At 44.9% G+C, this 17,074-nt stretch overlaps 1 protein-coding gene across 1 annotated transcript in view; it reads right to left on the reverse strand.

The window, feature by feature from the left end:
- Positions 1–854: 854 nt before the first annotated feature.
- Positions 855–17,074, reverse strand: part of SLC47A2 (solute carrier family 47 member 2) — a 28,072-nt gene continuing 11,852 nt past the window's right edge. Inside the window, exons 14-17 of the mRNA XM_054571166.1 lie at positions 3,331–3,463; positions 3,159–3,253; positions 1,969–2,080; positions 855–1,075 (exon numbers count right to left, since the gene is read on the reverse strand). Coding sequence (XP_054427141.1) covers positions 855–1,075; positions 1,969–2,080; positions 3,159–3,253; positions 3,331–3,463 — 561 coding nt within the window. The remainder of the gene's footprint in view (positions 1,076–1,968; positions 2,081–3,158; positions 3,254–3,330; positions 3,464–17,074) is intronic.

The raw sequence follows: 17,074 nt of genomic DNA on the forward strand, positions 1-17,074 counted from the left end.
GTGTGTTAGACTCTGCATCTTTTTTTCCTATCCTTGATCAGTAAATCTGTGTGTGTGTGTGTGTGTGTGTGTGTGTGTGTGTGTGTGTGTCGATAGCAAAGGCACAGAGGCAGTGAAGGCCAGGCTGCCCTCCACCTTTGATGGGGGTACATAGCCTGATAGAGCAAGGGATCTGGAAACGCTCACCAGGCCTCCAGAGGGCATCATCCTAGCCTGTGGCTCAGCACTGAATTCATCCTGGGGCCCTGGCAGGGTGGTCTGGGCTTTGCCGCCCTTGTTTGTGTCATGTTGCAGCTTGAGAACTAGGGTTTTTCAAGGCCTGTGGTAAGGGAGAATGTCCGGGGATTGAAAGGGCGGGAGGAACAGCCCGCGGGCAGCCTTCCTGCCCGTGGGGTAGGGGGGATGTGATTGCCTCAACAGATGGGCCCTCGGCCCCGCTGGCCCCCTTACCAGAGCTTCATGAAGGCTTTGTGAACAGACCTGGGCAGGAACACTGTGGCTAGGAAATGCATACTTTTTAATGTCATGGTTTTTGTTTTGATTTGAAATGTCCAACTTGAAGTCGTTAACGTTATTGAATCATAGTGGCGATCCCAAGATTCTCACTCTTGGGTCAGCTGATGTCTTCTAAAGGGCGGTCTAGGTCAAAGAAAAAGCCATTTAACCATAACAAGATTGTCAGTCTGCACAATTCAGACCCCTCTGTCACAGGAGGCACCTGCCAAAGGTCCTTTTCTGAGGACCGGTCCAAGGAGTCCACATCCACGGGGTCCCATTGGTGGGTGGGAGGGTGGACGTGGGGGTGCAGAGGGGGCAGACACTCCTGGTTTTCACTCTGTCTCTAAGATGCTTCTCTAGTGCCTGTGGGTCAGGATCCTCATGATGAGCCCAGCAGTCAGTGTGGCTGCCGCCGCCCCCAGAGCAGCCCCTCGGCGGAGGACCAGCTGTCTCCCCGACAGTCTGCCGGAGGGGGCTGGAATGGCGTGGGCTGCCTCTGGGGTCCTGAAGAGGTCCAAACGGCACCCAGCCCGTGTGTACAGCGTCAGGGCGATGCCAGGGTTGCTGCCAGTGGCCACTACAGAGACAAACAGGAGTAAATGAGCTATACTGGGGGCAGGGGGAAGAGCCTTGGAGTCCGGAAGCTGAGGCTAACTGCTGTAGAGCTGGTGAGCCGGCCTCTGCGCCTGGCAGAACAAACGCCTGTGCAATAGAAGAACGTCTGCCTTGACCTAGGACCAGCGAGCGGGGGGATCGCCAGACAAGTCAATATCAGATGAAGTGAGTTACTGCTGAGAGAGCCAATGAGGTGTGTTCTGACTCAGCCTGTCTTTGTCAGGACATAGGGCCCATCAAATGTAACTTTCATGTATGATTTCAGAATGCATGTTAAGTGTTTAGTTGGCCAAGATGACCCTGGGGTGACTGAAGGTTTTGGGCTACACAGCGCGTGCCTGGCGCCCAGCAGAAGCCCTGAAGGCACAAGGGCACCTGTGCCTTGGACTGGGGCCATTGTTTCTTCACAGAGATGCTGCATATAAAGCAGACGTGCCAGTCTGCCTGACAGGGTGCAGCGGGGAGACGGGGTGGTGCCCTGTGCGCGAGGCCAGGCTGCCCTGCCAGACCAGCAGCGGTAGGCCAGGGCGTGGCCTCCTGCCCTGAGCTGGAGCCTGGCAGTGAGAACACTGCAGTCGGACGGATCCGGCTCGGCTCTGGTCTCCTGCCTTTGCTGGGCGGGGGGGTCCGTGAGGAAGAGCCCTGAGCTCTGAGAGTGGGGCTGTGGCCCGCCGCCTCCCAAGGCTGAGGCTGTGAAGGGTGCTAGCGTTGCCTTCCTGGGGTTTACTGTGTCGTCTTCATGTTGCGAGGATTGGGCTTGCAGGGTTCCCAATCCCCTGAGACACAGGGCAGCCAGGAGCAGTGTGCGCCTGGCACTTTCGCAGGAGCCCAGCAGACGCACCCTGACAGCAGTACCTGAAGCTGCAATGGCTGTGTCAGGCCCGGGCCTGGGGGCTGCGCTCGCCGTGCCCACCGGGTGCGCCGTGCCCGCTGTGCCCTGCTGCGGCAGCCCCACGCGCTTCTGAGCCTGGAAGAGAGAGTTGGCCTGGGTCAGCCTGCCAGCCCTCCCGTTCACCCCTGGCCTTGTTGGGGAAGGCCATCAAGAAGATGCGGCTGCTGGTTCACCCCGGGAGCTAGACCTGAAGTTGGTGGCTCCCCCTCCCTCCCCTGTGCCTGGACCGTGTGCTCTGCTGGCCTCCCCTGCTCTCCACGTGGCCCAGGGACACAGCCCCGAGAGCACAGTGTGCCGACGGTATGCCGACGAGACGACCCGCACCTGGCATGGGACTGACCCCAGGGAAGGCGTCTATTAACTTCTAAGATTCTGGCGGGTGGGGGCAGGATCCTGTGTCGCTGCCACCTCAGACAAGCCGCCTGTGAAAGCTCCCTTGGTTGTTGAATCTGCCACTTAGCAATCTGAAGTGGCCTCCCTCTCTCTTTGGTCTCTCCCTGCCCCCCTCCTATTGGGAGTGGTTTCCCATTACACCCCAGAAGCTCTTTAACTGCAGGTTGTGAAGCAACAGGCCTGGTCCGTGGCCAGCCTTCAAAACTGTACACTAAAGCAGAACACACTCATTGACTCGTCATTAGGGGTGGGGGTGCTTTAAAGTGGTGGTGTCTTAAATCCGTATGTACCATAACCTTACGTGCCGCCCACAAGAGGGCAAAACTGTACCCTGCCAGGAATCATGGTCCTCGAGAGAACGCTCCCTCTGTGCTCGGCCTTTAGGCTGAGCCAGGCCTCCTCCGAGTCTGAGGAGCAAGCGCTGGCCTTTGCCAGAGCAGGGTGTGCGGGGTAACGCACTAGCCCTCCTGGAGCCACAGCACACCCCCGGGGCGCGCGGGGCTCGGACCGGCCTGGGTGGGCTCTCTGCTCTAGTCTGGCTTTTGGCAGCTGCGGCTGGCTGAGGGCAGTTGGAGAGTGCACAGCTTGCACTGACACGGTCTGGGGTCCGATTCCCATGACTGGCTGGGCAGGTGTTGAGGCTGTGACCCCACCTGTCACTGCTGCTGAGGCCTCATGTGCTCTGGGCTTTTCTGGCGAGCGGTCACTTCACCTGGTTGGCCAGGTGAGAGTGTCCCAAGGCCAAGGACTGCGGACTCACCTCCTCTGCAGCTAGCTTCCAGTTCATCCGGGCGGCATAGGCAGCAAAGGCAGCAGCTGCCAGCAGGACACAGGCCAGCATGCCCAGCCAGAGGCCTGCAGGAGACAAGTGACAATGGGGAGGGTGTCCAGGGACCACCCGGGCTCCCCTGACCTCTCCTCTTACCACGTACCCATGATCCCCATTCCCACCACAAAGGCCAGAACGATGCCCAGTGGGAGGCCGAGGACGTAATAGGCAATCGCGTTCACCAGGGCTCCAAAGGCTTGTCTGCCAGCTCCGCGCAGGACTCCGCTGTAGATGCACTGGGAGGGGCGGTGGGGGGGGGGGTGAGCAGTGATGAGGCTGAGGGCGGCCTCGTGTGACAGACACTTTTGTAAGCAAGTCCTATCCCAAGTTCCCCTGGCTCTCACGATAGGAGGGTGCTCTTAGCCCCCTTTCTTCCAGGAGAAGACTGAGCCAGGGAGGTGAAGCCACCGCCCAGCGTTACACAGTGGCTGTGTTCCGTGCCCAGCTCCCAAGCCCCGCGCCGCCTGCACCGTGACTGCCTCACTGGAAGTGCGGGTCTGGGGGACAGGACCGACCCAAACAGCGGTGCAATGCGTTCGCCTCCTGTCGCTGCTGCAGCAAATCCCTGCACACTGGGTGCTTCCATGCAACAGCACACATTTATTCGTTTATAGTTCTGGAGACTGGGAGTCCAAAAGGGCTCTTACTGTGCTCAAGTCAAGGCTGCATCCTTCTGGAGGGCGCGGGGCAAAGCTGTCTCTTTGCCTGGTGCAGCGTTGGAGGCTGCCTGCTTCCCCCAGCTCCCAGCCTCTGAGGACAAGGGCCTCGCTGCCCCTCTGCCTCCTCTCTCACTTGTAAGGACCCTTGTGGTTACTTTGGACCACGTGGCTAATCCAGGATGGTCTCCGGTCTCCAGATCCTTAATGACACCTGCAAAATCCCCTTTCCCGCATACCATTCGCAGGCCCCGGGATTAGGACAGGGTATCTTTGGGGGCCATTGTCCCGCCTACTGCGTGAGACTGGAGGTGCCGTCTTGTTCCACCCAGGACAGGCAGCCCCTGCCCGCTCTGGAGACAGGGCTGGCTCGGCCTTGCTTTACCAGCCTCGTCCTCTCACACCGGTCCCAGACCCGACGAGCTGGGGGACACGGTGCAGCTTGTGCTCGGTCGGCGTTATTGATCAGCGTATGTTATGGTCATTTTTATTCTGTTAAGATGAGGAATGTGGAGTATTTTGTGGTTGCTTTTACACATTGGAGCAAAGAGGTTACGCATCGGGTATAGGAAGTGTGTGCCTCTTGAAATTAAATATGGTGCACACATTTCTCATTATTATACATCACGACATTGAAGATGATAATTTTGGTTATGAAAAAGACTTCTCCAAAAGTATGACTGATATACTCTGGACCAGTATTCTCAACCCAGGGGCAAGCTTGCCCTCCAGGAGGTATTGGCAGTGGCTTTGGTTTTAACTGGGGCTGCTACTGGCAGCTAGTGGGCGGAGGCAGGGATGCTGCTGAACACCGTGCAGGGCAGCCTCCCACAGCAAGGGATGACCCTGCCCCAACGCCAGTACTGCCAAGGTAGAGAGGCCCTTTAGACTGCGTTGACGCACAGTGACAGTCTCAGTGACAGTCACAGGAAGGGCCAGCAGCCCACCAGCCTGAGGCTGTGGATCTGTTTAGGAGAAGCAGTGGGCTCGTGGACAGATAGGGACTCGGCAGAGAGCTCCGTGGGGCGAAACAGCCAGTGGGCGTGGGGAGCTTAGTGAATTCTCCATGTAGTGCAGGTTGGCTGGAGGCTGTGCCTAGGTGTAGCTGAGACTGGAGCAGACCCAAGTCCCCCACGCAGCCCCGACAGTGGAGCCTATGCACGGACAGAAGAGACAAAGCAGGACCCAGCAGAAAGTAAAGGCTGGGCGGACTGGAAAACATCCTGACCTTGGAAAGTGCCCCCAGGCTACACTCGGGGCCTTCAGCAAAAAATGGAAGCCTGACCGCCCGTCAGAGGTGTCCGAACACAACCTCAGCCAGTAACTGGCTCAACACTGAGCTATGCAGATGCAGGATGCACGTAGCCTAGGAAGCTAAGCGTAAAAATAAGAAAGAAACCGAACGACAAAACTAAGCAGAGAGAGCAGCTGCAGACAGTGAAGGCAGGGTTCATGGAAACAGTCCAGGGAAGTGACTAAACAGATGGTAGCACTAGGGAAGGGCCACGCACGGCAGTCTCTGGGTGGACCAGTGCTAGGCCACAGGCAGGTCTCGGGACAGTTGAAAACACTGAACTCATGCAAGATGCAGTATGTTCTCTGAGCACAACAGAATTGGAGATGCCTACCAGAAAGACCTGGGAACAACCCAAATATTTGGAAGTTCAACAACACACTTCTAAACTCATCGGTCAAAGAATAACTCACAAGAGAAAATTTAAAATATTTTAAACTGAATGAAAAGAAAAACAACATATCAAAGTGTATTAGATGTAGTTAAAACAGTAAGTACTAAGAGTGATATGTATAGTTTTAAATGTCTAGATCAGAAAAGAAGAAAGGTCTCGAACCAAGAGGTTAATATTCCTTACTAAGAAACTAGTAAAGAAAGCAAACTAGCCCTGGCTGGTGTGGCTCAGTTGGTTGGAGTGTTGTCCTGTAAACCAAAAGGTCACAGGTTTGATTCCTGGACAGGGTACATGCCTGGGTTATAGATTTGGTCCCCAGTTGGAGTGGGTACAGGAGGCAACTGATAAATGTTTCTCTTGCATCGATATTTCTCGCTCTCTTCTCCCCCTTCCTCTCTTTTTGGAAAATATATATATAGTCTTTTTTTTCTTCATTTGATTTTATTTTTAGAGAAAGGAGGGGAGGGAGAAAGAGAGAGAATAGAAATAACGATGTGTGACCGATACATCAATTGGTTGCCTCTCACACCCCCAAATGGGGACCTGGCCCACAACCCAGGCGTGTACCCTGACCAGGAATCAATCTGGCAACCCTTTGGTTCACAGGCCGGCACTCAGTCCACTGAGCCGTACCAGCTAGGGCTAAATAAATACATATTTTTTAAAAAGAAGAGCAAACTATATCTAAATAAAGCAGAAAGATGGGAATAATGATGATTAGAGTGGAAATCATTGAAATAAACAAGAGAAAAACAACAGAGAAAATCATTGAAACCAAAAGTTCTAGTCTTTCAGGAAAATCCACAAAACTGACAGACACTTACCAAGGATTTGATGTTGGTAAATAAGACCAAGAAAATGGGAAAGTGAAGATGCAAATTACCAAAATCAAGAGTGAAAAAAGGGGCATTACTACTGACTATAAAGGAGGATTATAAGGGAATATTATGAGCAACTTCATGTCAAGGAAGTAGATAATTTAGTTGAAGTGGATAAGTTCTTAGAAAGACACATATTACCAAAACTAACTTAACAAGAAATAGAAGGTGAATAGATCTATAACAAGTAAATAAATTGAACTAATTTAAAATCTTCTGACAAAAGCCCAGGCCTACATGACATCATTGGTGAATTCTGTCAAATATTTAAAGAAGAAATAAGGCCAATCCCTCGCAAACTCAAAAAGTATAAGAGCAGAGAACACTTCCAAAATTATTCTGAGGCCAATGTTACTCTAATACCAAAGCCAGATAAAAAATTACAAAGAAAAGATAAAAATTACAGATGAATATCTCTTGTGAATATAAATGCAAAATCTTTAACAAAATATTAGCAAACCAAATTCAGCTATATATAGAAAAGATACACGCCATGATCAGGAGGGGTTTATCCCAGGAATGCAAGGTATAACATCTGAAAATCAGTTAATGTAATTATACCATTTAATAGAATAAAGGACACCCTGGCTAGTGTGGTTCAGTGGACTGAGCTCCGGGAGGTTACCAGTTCAATTCCCAGTCAGGGCACACGCCTGGGTTGCGGGCCAGGTCCCCAGTTGGGGGGCATGTGAGAGGTAACTGATTGATGTATCTCTCACACATAGATGTTTTTCTCCTCTTTCTCCCTCCCTTCCCCTTTCTCTAAAAATAAATAAATTAAAATATTTTTTTTAAAAGAATAAAAGACTATACTTTCAGGGATCATTTCTATAGTTCGTTTAAAAAGAATAAAGGACAAAAGCCACATGCTTATCTCAATAAATGCAGGAAAACTATTCTTCAAATCCCTGAGAAAAAAGTTTCAATAAGCTAGGAGTGGAAGGGCTCTTAACCTGATAAAGGATGTTTATAAAAACCCTAGAGGTAACATATTTAACACTGAAAGACAGCATACTTCCCCCTTAACATTGGGTCCAGGCACAGATGAAAGATCTTACCACTTCTGTTCAGTATTGCACTGGAGGTTCTAGCCAAATAAAAGGGGAAAATAAAACTCTTTATTCATAGATGACATGATCCTATAAACAGAAAATCTTAAGGAATCCACACACCAAAAATCTACTAGAATGAGTTTAACCAGGTCACAGTGTCAAAGATCAATAAGCAAAGATCAATTATATTTCTATAAACTAGCAATTAACAACCTAAAACCAAAATTAAAAATGTTCCATTCACAATAGCATGAAAAAGAACAAAATATTATGAGATAAATTTAATAACAATAGTGCAAGATTTGTCCATGGACCAGTGGACTACACAACATTGCTAAATTAGATAAAATCTAACTAATAAGGGAGACATTCTGTGTCCATGGAACATTAAGAGGGACATTCTTCCCAAATTGCTCTATAGATTCAACATAATTCCTTTCAAAATCCCAGTAGGCATTTTAGGAGAAATTCAAAGCTGATTCTAAAATATATATGGAAATGTAAAAGATCTAGTAGTGCCAAAGCAATTTTGGAAAAAAAAAAGTTGGAAAATTCATAGTAACTGATTTCAATATACACAAAAGCTACAGTAGGTAATACAGTGTAGTACTGGCATAGGATAGGCATATAAATCAATGCAACAGAATTGTGAACTAGAAATAAACCAGTACATTTATGTCCAATTGATTTTTGACAAAGGTGCCTAGAAAATTCATTGGGGAAGGATAGCCTTTTACACACAAGTAAATAATACCGGGCCAATTGGATATCTGTATGCAAAAAGATAAATTTAGATCCTTATACCACTCACAAAATGAACTCAAATCATAAACCTAAGCATAAGAGCTAAAACTATAAAATGTCTGGAAGAAATCATAGGAGAAAAATTTTGTGATCCTGGGTTTGGCAAATAGTTCTCAGATATGACTGTAAAGTGTGAGCCTTAACCTACCTAAAAAAGATAGAAACATTTCAAGTAAACAACCTAATCAACATGTTCAAGAACTGGAGAAAACAACAACAAACAAAGCCCAGAATGAGTAGAAGAAAGGAAATAATCAAGATCAGAGCAGAACTGAATGACATAGAGACTGAAAGAACAATTCAAAAGATCAATAAATCCAGGATTTGGTTCTTTCTAAAGATAAAATCAGCAAGCCTTTAAGTAAACTCTTCAAGAAAAAAAGGAAGAGGACCCAAATAAATAATATCAAATGAAAGAGGAGAAATGACAACTGATACCACAGCAATACCAAAGATTGTAATAAATTACTATGAACAATTACATGTCAAGAAATTTGAAAACCTGGGTAAAATGGACAAATTTCTAGAAAAACATAACCTTCCAATGCTCAGTGAAGAAGCAGAAAGCCTGAACAGACCGATAACAGCTGGTGAAATTGAAGCAGTAATCAGAAAACTCCGGCACACAAAAGCCCTGGACCAGACATTTTCACAGGAGAATTTTACACAACATTTACGGAAGAGCTAACCCCTGCCCTTCTCAGAGTATTCCAAAAAACCCAAGAAGAGGGAAGACTCCCAAACTCTTTTTATGAGGCCAGCATCATCCTAATCCCAAAACCAGATAAAGGCACGATGAAGAAAGAAAACTATAGGCCAATGTCACTGATGAACAAAGACGCTAAAATCATCAACAAAATATTGGTAAAACACACCCAGAAATACATTAAAAAGATGATGCACCACGATCAAGTTGGATTCATCCCAGGGATGCAAGGATGATTCAATATTCGCAAATCAATAAATGTAATACGTCACATACACAAAAGGAAAGACGAAAGTGAAATGATCATATCAATAGATGCAGAACAAGCATTTGATAAGGTACAGCACCCTTTTATGATAAAAACATTCAGCAAAGTGGGAGTAAAGGGGGCATACCTCAACATAATAAAGGCCATATATGAAAAACCGACAGCCAACGTCATACTCAACGGCAAAAACTAAAAGCTTTCCCCCCTAAGATAGGGAACAAGACAAGGATGTCCGCTTTCACCACTTCTATTCAAGATAGTATTGGAAGTCCTAGCCACAGTGATCAGACAAGAAAAAGAAATAAAACGCATCCAAAGTGGAAAGGAGGAAGTAAAACTGTCATTGCAGGTGACATGATAGTGTACGTAGAAAACCCTATAGACTCCACCAAAAAACTATTTGACCTAATAAATGAATTTGACAAAACAGCAGGATACAAAATCAATATTCAGAACTCGAAGGCATTTTTGTACACCTACAATGAAATATCAGAATCAGAAATCAAGAAAAAAAATCCCATTTGCTATAGCAACAAGAAAAATAAAGTACCTAGGAATAAATTTAACCAACGAGTTAAAAGACCTGTACTCAGAAAACTACACAGCACTGAAGAAAGAAATTAAGGAAAACAAATAAATGGAAGTATATACCATATTCATGGATTGGAAGAATTAACATCATCAAAATGTCCATACTACCCAAAGCAATTTATAGATTAAACGCAATCCCTACTAAAATACCAATGACATATTTCACAGATATAGAACAAACATTTCAAAAATTTATATAGAACCACAAATGACCCCAAATAGCAGCAGCAATTTTGAGAAAGAACAAAGTAGAAGGGATCACAATACCTGACATCAAACTATATTACAAGGCTACTGTAATCAAAACAGTCTGGTACTGGTATAAGAACAGACACATAGATCAGTGGAAGAGAATAAAGAGCCCAGAAATAAACCCATGTCTCTGTGGTCAATTAATATTTGACAAAGGGGGCAGAAACATAAAATGGAGTAAAAATAGCCTCTTCAACAAATGCTGTCGGGAGATCTGGACAGCTACATGCCAAAAAATGAAATTTGATCACCAACTTACACCATACACAAAAATAAACTCAAGATGGATTAAAGACTTATAAGTTGCAACACCATAAAAGTCTTAGAGGAGGAAATAAGCAGGAAACTCTCAGATACTCCACACAGCAATATTTTTACCGATATGTCCCCTAGAACAAGGGACATAAAGGAAAGAATAAACAAATGGGACTTCATCAAAATAAGAAGCTTCTGCATGACTAAAGAAAACATCAGCAAGGAACCAACTGTATGTGAAAATATATTTGCCAATGATACCTTGGACAAGGGTTTGATCTCCAAAATATATAAAGAACTCACATGACTCCACTCCAGGAAGACAAACAATCCAATTAAAAAATGGGCAAAGGACCTGAACAGACACATCCAAGGAAGACATATACAGGGCCCAGAGATGTATGAAAGGATGTTTAGCATCACCAGCCATCAGGGAAATGCAAATTAAAACCACTTCACACCAGTCAGATGGCCATCATAAACAAATCAACAAATAAGTGCTGGCAAGGTTGTGGAGAAAAGGGAACCCTAGTGCACTGTTAGTGGGAATGCAGACTGGGGCAGCCACTGTGGAAAACATTTGGAATTTCCTCAAAAAGCTAAAAATGGAACTGCCTTTTGACCCAGTGATTCCACTGCTGGGATTATACCCTAAGAATCCTGAAACACCAATTCAAAAGAACCTATGCACCCCAGTGTTCATAGCAGCACAATTTACAACAGCCAAGTGCTAGAAGCAATCTAAGCGCCCATCAATAAGTGAGTGGATCAAAAAACTATGGCACATTTACAAATGGAACACTATGCAGGAGAAAGAAAGAAGGAACTCCTATCCTTTGCAACAGCATGGATGGAACTGTAGAACATTATGTTAAGAAAAATAAGCCGGGGGTGAAAGACAAATACTGTATGATCTCATCTATAACTAGAACCTAATCAACAAAACAAACAAGAAAAATATAACCAGCAACATTGAAAGAAAAAACAAACCAATAACAATGAGAGAGAAAGAGTTGGGTAACAGGGAAAAGAAGGGGAAAGTTCAAGGTAACATGTATAAAGGACCCCTGGCCAAAGCCAAAGTGGGGAAGGATTAAGGGTGGGAGGTGGGGGTGGGTGGGGCCAGGGAAAGTGGTGGCAGGAAAATGGAGACAAATGTATTTGAACAATAAAAAAAATTACAAAAACAAAAAGTATGAGCCTTAGGGAAATGAAATTGAGACACTGACTACATTAAAAGTGCAAACTTTTGCAGCTCAAAGAAAACTAGTAAGGAAATGAAAGGCAGGCCACAGGCTGGGCTTGCAAATCATATATCTGATAGAGGACTTGTATGTAGAACATATAAAGAATTCTCGCAACTCAATAAGAAGGTAAATACGGGGTTGCCAAAAAGTCAATTTAGTTTCTTCTGTAAAATCAAAGACACATTTTTCATTGTCCTCAATAACTTTATTGATCTGGATATTTTGAGTATTTTGGCAGCTGTCTCCTCCATGGTAGAACGTTGATTGTTCTCAGTTAATGTCTTCATTTGATCGCTTTCAACTTTAATGGGTCTACCCGACTGTGTAGCATCGTGCAGCAAGAAATCTCCAGTGTGAAACTTAGAAAACCACTTTTGACGCATTCAGTCACAGCACCTTCTGCACACACAGCACAAATCTTTTCACACACAGCACAAATCTTTTTTTTTTTGTATTTCAGTTGCGTTTTTCCCTTTCTTGAAATAATAAAGCATAATATGCCAAAAAGGTTGCATATTTCCTTCCATCTTCAATATTAAAATGGCTGCACAAAAATTCACCAATTTTGGTAAGTTCTTTTTTAATGCACACTGATATGGCAGCTGTCACAATACAATCTAACAAAAGTGTTTCAAATGAAGTTAAAGACAACTAAGCACTACAAGAGCCATCTTATGGGGGAAAAAACCAATTGAACTTTTTGGCCAACCCAATTATTTATGGGTTGAATTGTGTCCTCCCAAAAGATATTAAAGTCTCAGTTTTCAGTGCCTGTGAAGGTGACCTTAATCAGAAGTAGAGTCTTTGCAGATGATCAAGTTGAGATGAGATCATTAGGGTGGGCCCTAACCCAGAATAATTGCTGTTCTTACAAACAGAGATGGACAGACATGCACAGAGGAAGACTGTGAAGAGACACAGGGAGAAGACAGCAACTGAGGAACCCTTGGGATTCTGGGAGCCAGGTGAGGGACCTTGACCAGATCCTTTCCTGGTACCTTCAGAGGAAACCCAGTCCTTGACTTAGGACTTCTGATCTCCAGAACTGGGAGATGATAAATTCTGCTATTTTAAGTCACTTGGCTTTTGGTACTATGTTACAGCAGCTCTAGCAAGCTATGACAACAAACAACCCAATTTTTCAAAGGGGCTAATAACTTGAATAGGCGTTTCACTGAAAAAGACATACAAATTGATAATAAACACACACCAAAAAAAGGGCTCAATGTTAGTCATTACAGAAATACACATTAAACGACAGTGAGAAGACGCCAGTTCAGTCCCACTAGGATGGCTATAGTAAAAATGAGGAACAATCCCAGAAAGCTATTTTGTGGATATCAAAAAACTGATCCTAAAGGCAACGTGGAAAGGCAAAAGACCCAAAATAGCCAACACGGTATTAAAGGAGAACAGTCAGGTAGGTGATACCACCCAACCTCAAGGCTTAACTACACAGCCACAGTAATCACACAGTGCGGTGTTGGCAAAGAATGACAGAGAGATGAGTGGAACAGAGAGCTCAGGAATAGGCCCACGCAAACAGTGAACTGATTTTTGACATAGGAGCAAAGGCAATTCAATGAAGAAGGTTTTTTTGCTGTTGTTCTTTTTGCAAGAAGTGGTACTGGGACAACTGGACATCAACGTGCAAAAAGAATGAATACAGATGCCCCTTGACCTACCTACCCACTGTAAGTTAAAAATATAAGTCAAAATGTACTTGACACCTAATCTACCGAACATCATATAGCTTAGCCTAGCATACCTTAAACGTGCTCAGAACACTTACATTAGCCATGAATTGGGCAAAATCATCTAACATCTATTTTATAATAAAGTGTTAAGTATCTCATGTAATTTATTATGTATATTGTTTTCACCCCATTGTAAAGTCAAAAAATCATTAAGTCAGCGATTATAAGTCAGGGACCACGTGTATAGACATACATCTTACACCTTTCACAAAGAGTAAAATGCATCATACACCTAAATGCAAAACTGTAAAACTCCTAGGAGATAGTATAGGAGAAAACCTAGGGACCTTGGATTTGGTGATGAGTTTTTAGATATGATACCAAAAGCACAATCCATGAAAGAAAAAATTGAAAAGTTAGACTTCATTAATATGAAAAACATCGCTCTGAAAGACATGATTAAGGAAATGAAAAGACAAGCCACAGACTGGCAGAAAATTCTCTGCAAAACCCACTTCTGATGGATTGGTATTCAAAATATACAAAACAACAAGAAAAAAAATTAAAAATGGATACAGATCTGAGCAGATACCTCACCAAAGAAGATATACTTACAATAAATATGAAAAGATGCTTTACATCATATATCCTCAGGGAACTGCAAATTACAACAATGAGATACCACTACACACCTATTAGAATAGCTAAAGTCTCAAACTCTGACAACACCAAATGCTAATGAGGATGTGGAGCAACAGGAACTCTCATTGCTCATGGGAATATAAAATGGTACTGCCAGTTTGAAAAACAGACGGGCAATTCCTTACACATCTGAAAACATAATAGTACCATACTCTTCAACGATCATGCTCCCAGGTATTGACAGAAAGAGTTGAAAACTATGCACAAAAACCTGCACAAGAACACTTATATCTTTATTTGTGATCACCAAAACTCAGAAGCCATTGAGAAGTCCTTCAACAGATGAGTGGATCAGCTGTAGCACTTTCAAACAATGGAATAGTAGTGCTAGAAAGAAATGAGCTCTCAAGCTATGAATAGGCATGGAGGAACTTTTAAATGCATGTTACTAAGTGAAAGTAGCCGATCTGAAAAGGCTACTACATACAGCATAATTTCAACAATAAGACATCTCCTGAAGGAAAAACTACGGAGACAGTAAAAAGATCAGTGATCGCCAGGGGTTTGGGGAGGGGTCCACAGGGAGAAGGGGAGAAATGAGTATGCAATACACAAAGGACTTGTATGTAATGAAATTATTCCTATACTGTAGCGGTGGACACATTTCATTGTAGATTTGTCAAAACCCAAGGAATGTACGCCACCAAGAGCTGAACCCTAATGAAAACTATGGACTTCAGTTAGTCATAATGTATCAATTCTTTCATCAGTTTAACACACATGCTTGCACTAATACAAGCTGTCAATGGTAGAGAAAATGGAGGGGAGGGAGGTGGCTGATGGCCGTGAAGAGGAAACCACAGGCCCCAAATGGCAGCACCCGTGCTAAAAGCCCATGAGAGCAAACTTAGATTTAATACCTGATCTAATTGCAGCCTCAGCCTCTCCAAGAAACATAGTCTTAATCGCCCAGTCTGGAATTTTCTGATCAAGCACCGGAAAGGTCATCTGTCACACGGGCCCTCCCCATCCCCCACAGGAGGAGAGGCGGCCTGCATGATACCCGCCCTTCTCCTCTCTTCCCCCAGAGAAAAGGTGTCTGGGGCTCAGAAACAATCCTTTCTTTTCTTTTGATACTATTTCCTTGCCTCACCCTTTTCCTATAAAAACCTTCCATTTTGTCCAACTTCTCCAAGCACACTTCTCATTGCTAGATGGGAGGCTACCTTCATGAATCACTTAATAAAGCCAAATAGATTTCAGATTTACTCAGATGAATTTTGTGTAACAATGGGAACTCTATTTTTTTTTTTTTTGCTCTATTTTTCTATGAACCTAAAACTGCTCTTAAAAATAAAATCTACTAAACTCTTTAAAGGACAGACAATGCCAAGAATTTGCAAAGAAGCAGAGGAACTAGAATTCCCGTGCACTGCTGGAGGGAATGCAACGCGGCAGAGTGGAGGTGGGTACGTGGCACACAGCCACCATCAGTCAGAGCAGCAGGAACTGTCAAGGAGGCGATAAGATCACCATCCCCCTCACATCGGACTTACGGCTTAAAACCGGCAGAGACCAGTTTGATCCAACATGGTGACATAGTTCACCTAACAGTCACCCCAGCCTTATTACAAGCTCATTGTAATATGTTATCATACTAATCAACACACCTGGCACCTGTCATGGTCAGAAATGAAAATTCTACATAGAAGGACTCAAATTGGCCAACAGAGCCCCTCTGAGAAATCCCCACCCCTTTTCCAGGAAGGTCCTGAATATTTCTCACCCTTATTGATTACTCTACACCTCCCTTAATTCAAGGAACCTCAATAAAGGAAGCGAATTCCGCTAAAGGGGTCAGGGAAGGGCCTTCTCTGGGGAACAGCCCATGCTGTCTCTGCTTCGCTGATAAACTCACTTCCACTTTAAACTCTGTGCTCGCTATAGTTTGAATTCTTTCCTGCACAAGGCCAAGAACCCACAGTGGGTCCTGGACCCTCGGGCCGCTGGACCCCCACAACAGCTATATCACAGCTACTTTGGGAGACACTTTGGCGGTTTCTTAGGATGTTAAACATAAACTTATCATTCAATCCAACAATTCAACTCCTAGGACTCTACCAAGAGAAATGAAATAAACATACACACACACACAGACTGTTCAAAGCCGTTCCCAGCATCCTTAGTCAGAATAGCCAAAACCAGAGCCAACCCAAATACTCATCAACTAATGAACGGATGAGCAAACGGTGTTCTATCCACACAATGGACTATTGTTTGGTCGTAAAAAGGAATGAAGTCCTGGAAAATGCTACCACGTGGATAAACTTCAAAAACGTTCTCCTAAGTGAAAAAAGATAGCCACAAAAGACTATGTATGATTTCCTTTGCATGAAATGTTCAGAGAAGGCAAAGTTCACACACCCAGAAAGCAGGTCAGCGGGCTGCCTGGGGCTGGCCAGGGACCGACCGCAGAACAGGCCCCCGGTAACTTGGGGAATTAATGGAAAGGTTCTAAAGCTGGACTGCAGCGATGGTGGCACAACTCTGAATTTACTTAAAATCATTAAATTATTACCTTAAAATGCATGGATTTTATGGTATGTAAATTATAACTCAATAAAAGTATAAAAAATAAAAATAAGGCCCATGGAAAACATGAATTAAGAATCACATCAACACAGACAGGCAGAAAGACAATGGCGTGCAGACACACAAACTCACAGGCCTCTGCCGCCTGCCGGCTGCTGGCACCGCCGGCCCGGGCAAAGCGAGCGGCAATGGAGCGCCGTCCACCGGAGGGGAGGCAAGCTTAACTCCTTGAGAACCGGAAAGCTGTTCCCAACCATTATCAGTGGTCAGGAGAAAAAAATATGAACAGTGTCCTAACACCATCCTGACAAAAGCAGCAATAGATTCTGTAAGATAGTTCCTGTTAATGCTGCAGGAGAGCAACTACGGGCGTGCCAACGAAACGCAGCCCGGAGGGAGCCCGCTCTGCTGAGGCGAGGCGCGTGCGTTCCAAGCACGTCTTCTGAAAGCCCAGCTAGATTCCAAGGAAAATTCTAGAATATGGAGGGAACTAGACAGTATGCCCAGAGTCCTGCGGGA

Source organism: Pteronotus mesoamericanus, unplaced genomic scaffold (genome assembly GCF_021234165.1).
Source record: "Pteronotus mesoamericanus isolate MK-2021 breed Mesoamerican mustached bat unplaced genomic scaffold, CSHL_Meso_final contig_22, whole genome shotgun sequence".
In the NCBI taxonomy this organism is placed as follows: Eukaryota; Metazoa; Chordata; class Mammalia; order Chiroptera; family Mormoopidae; genus Pteronotus; species Pteronotus mesoamericanus.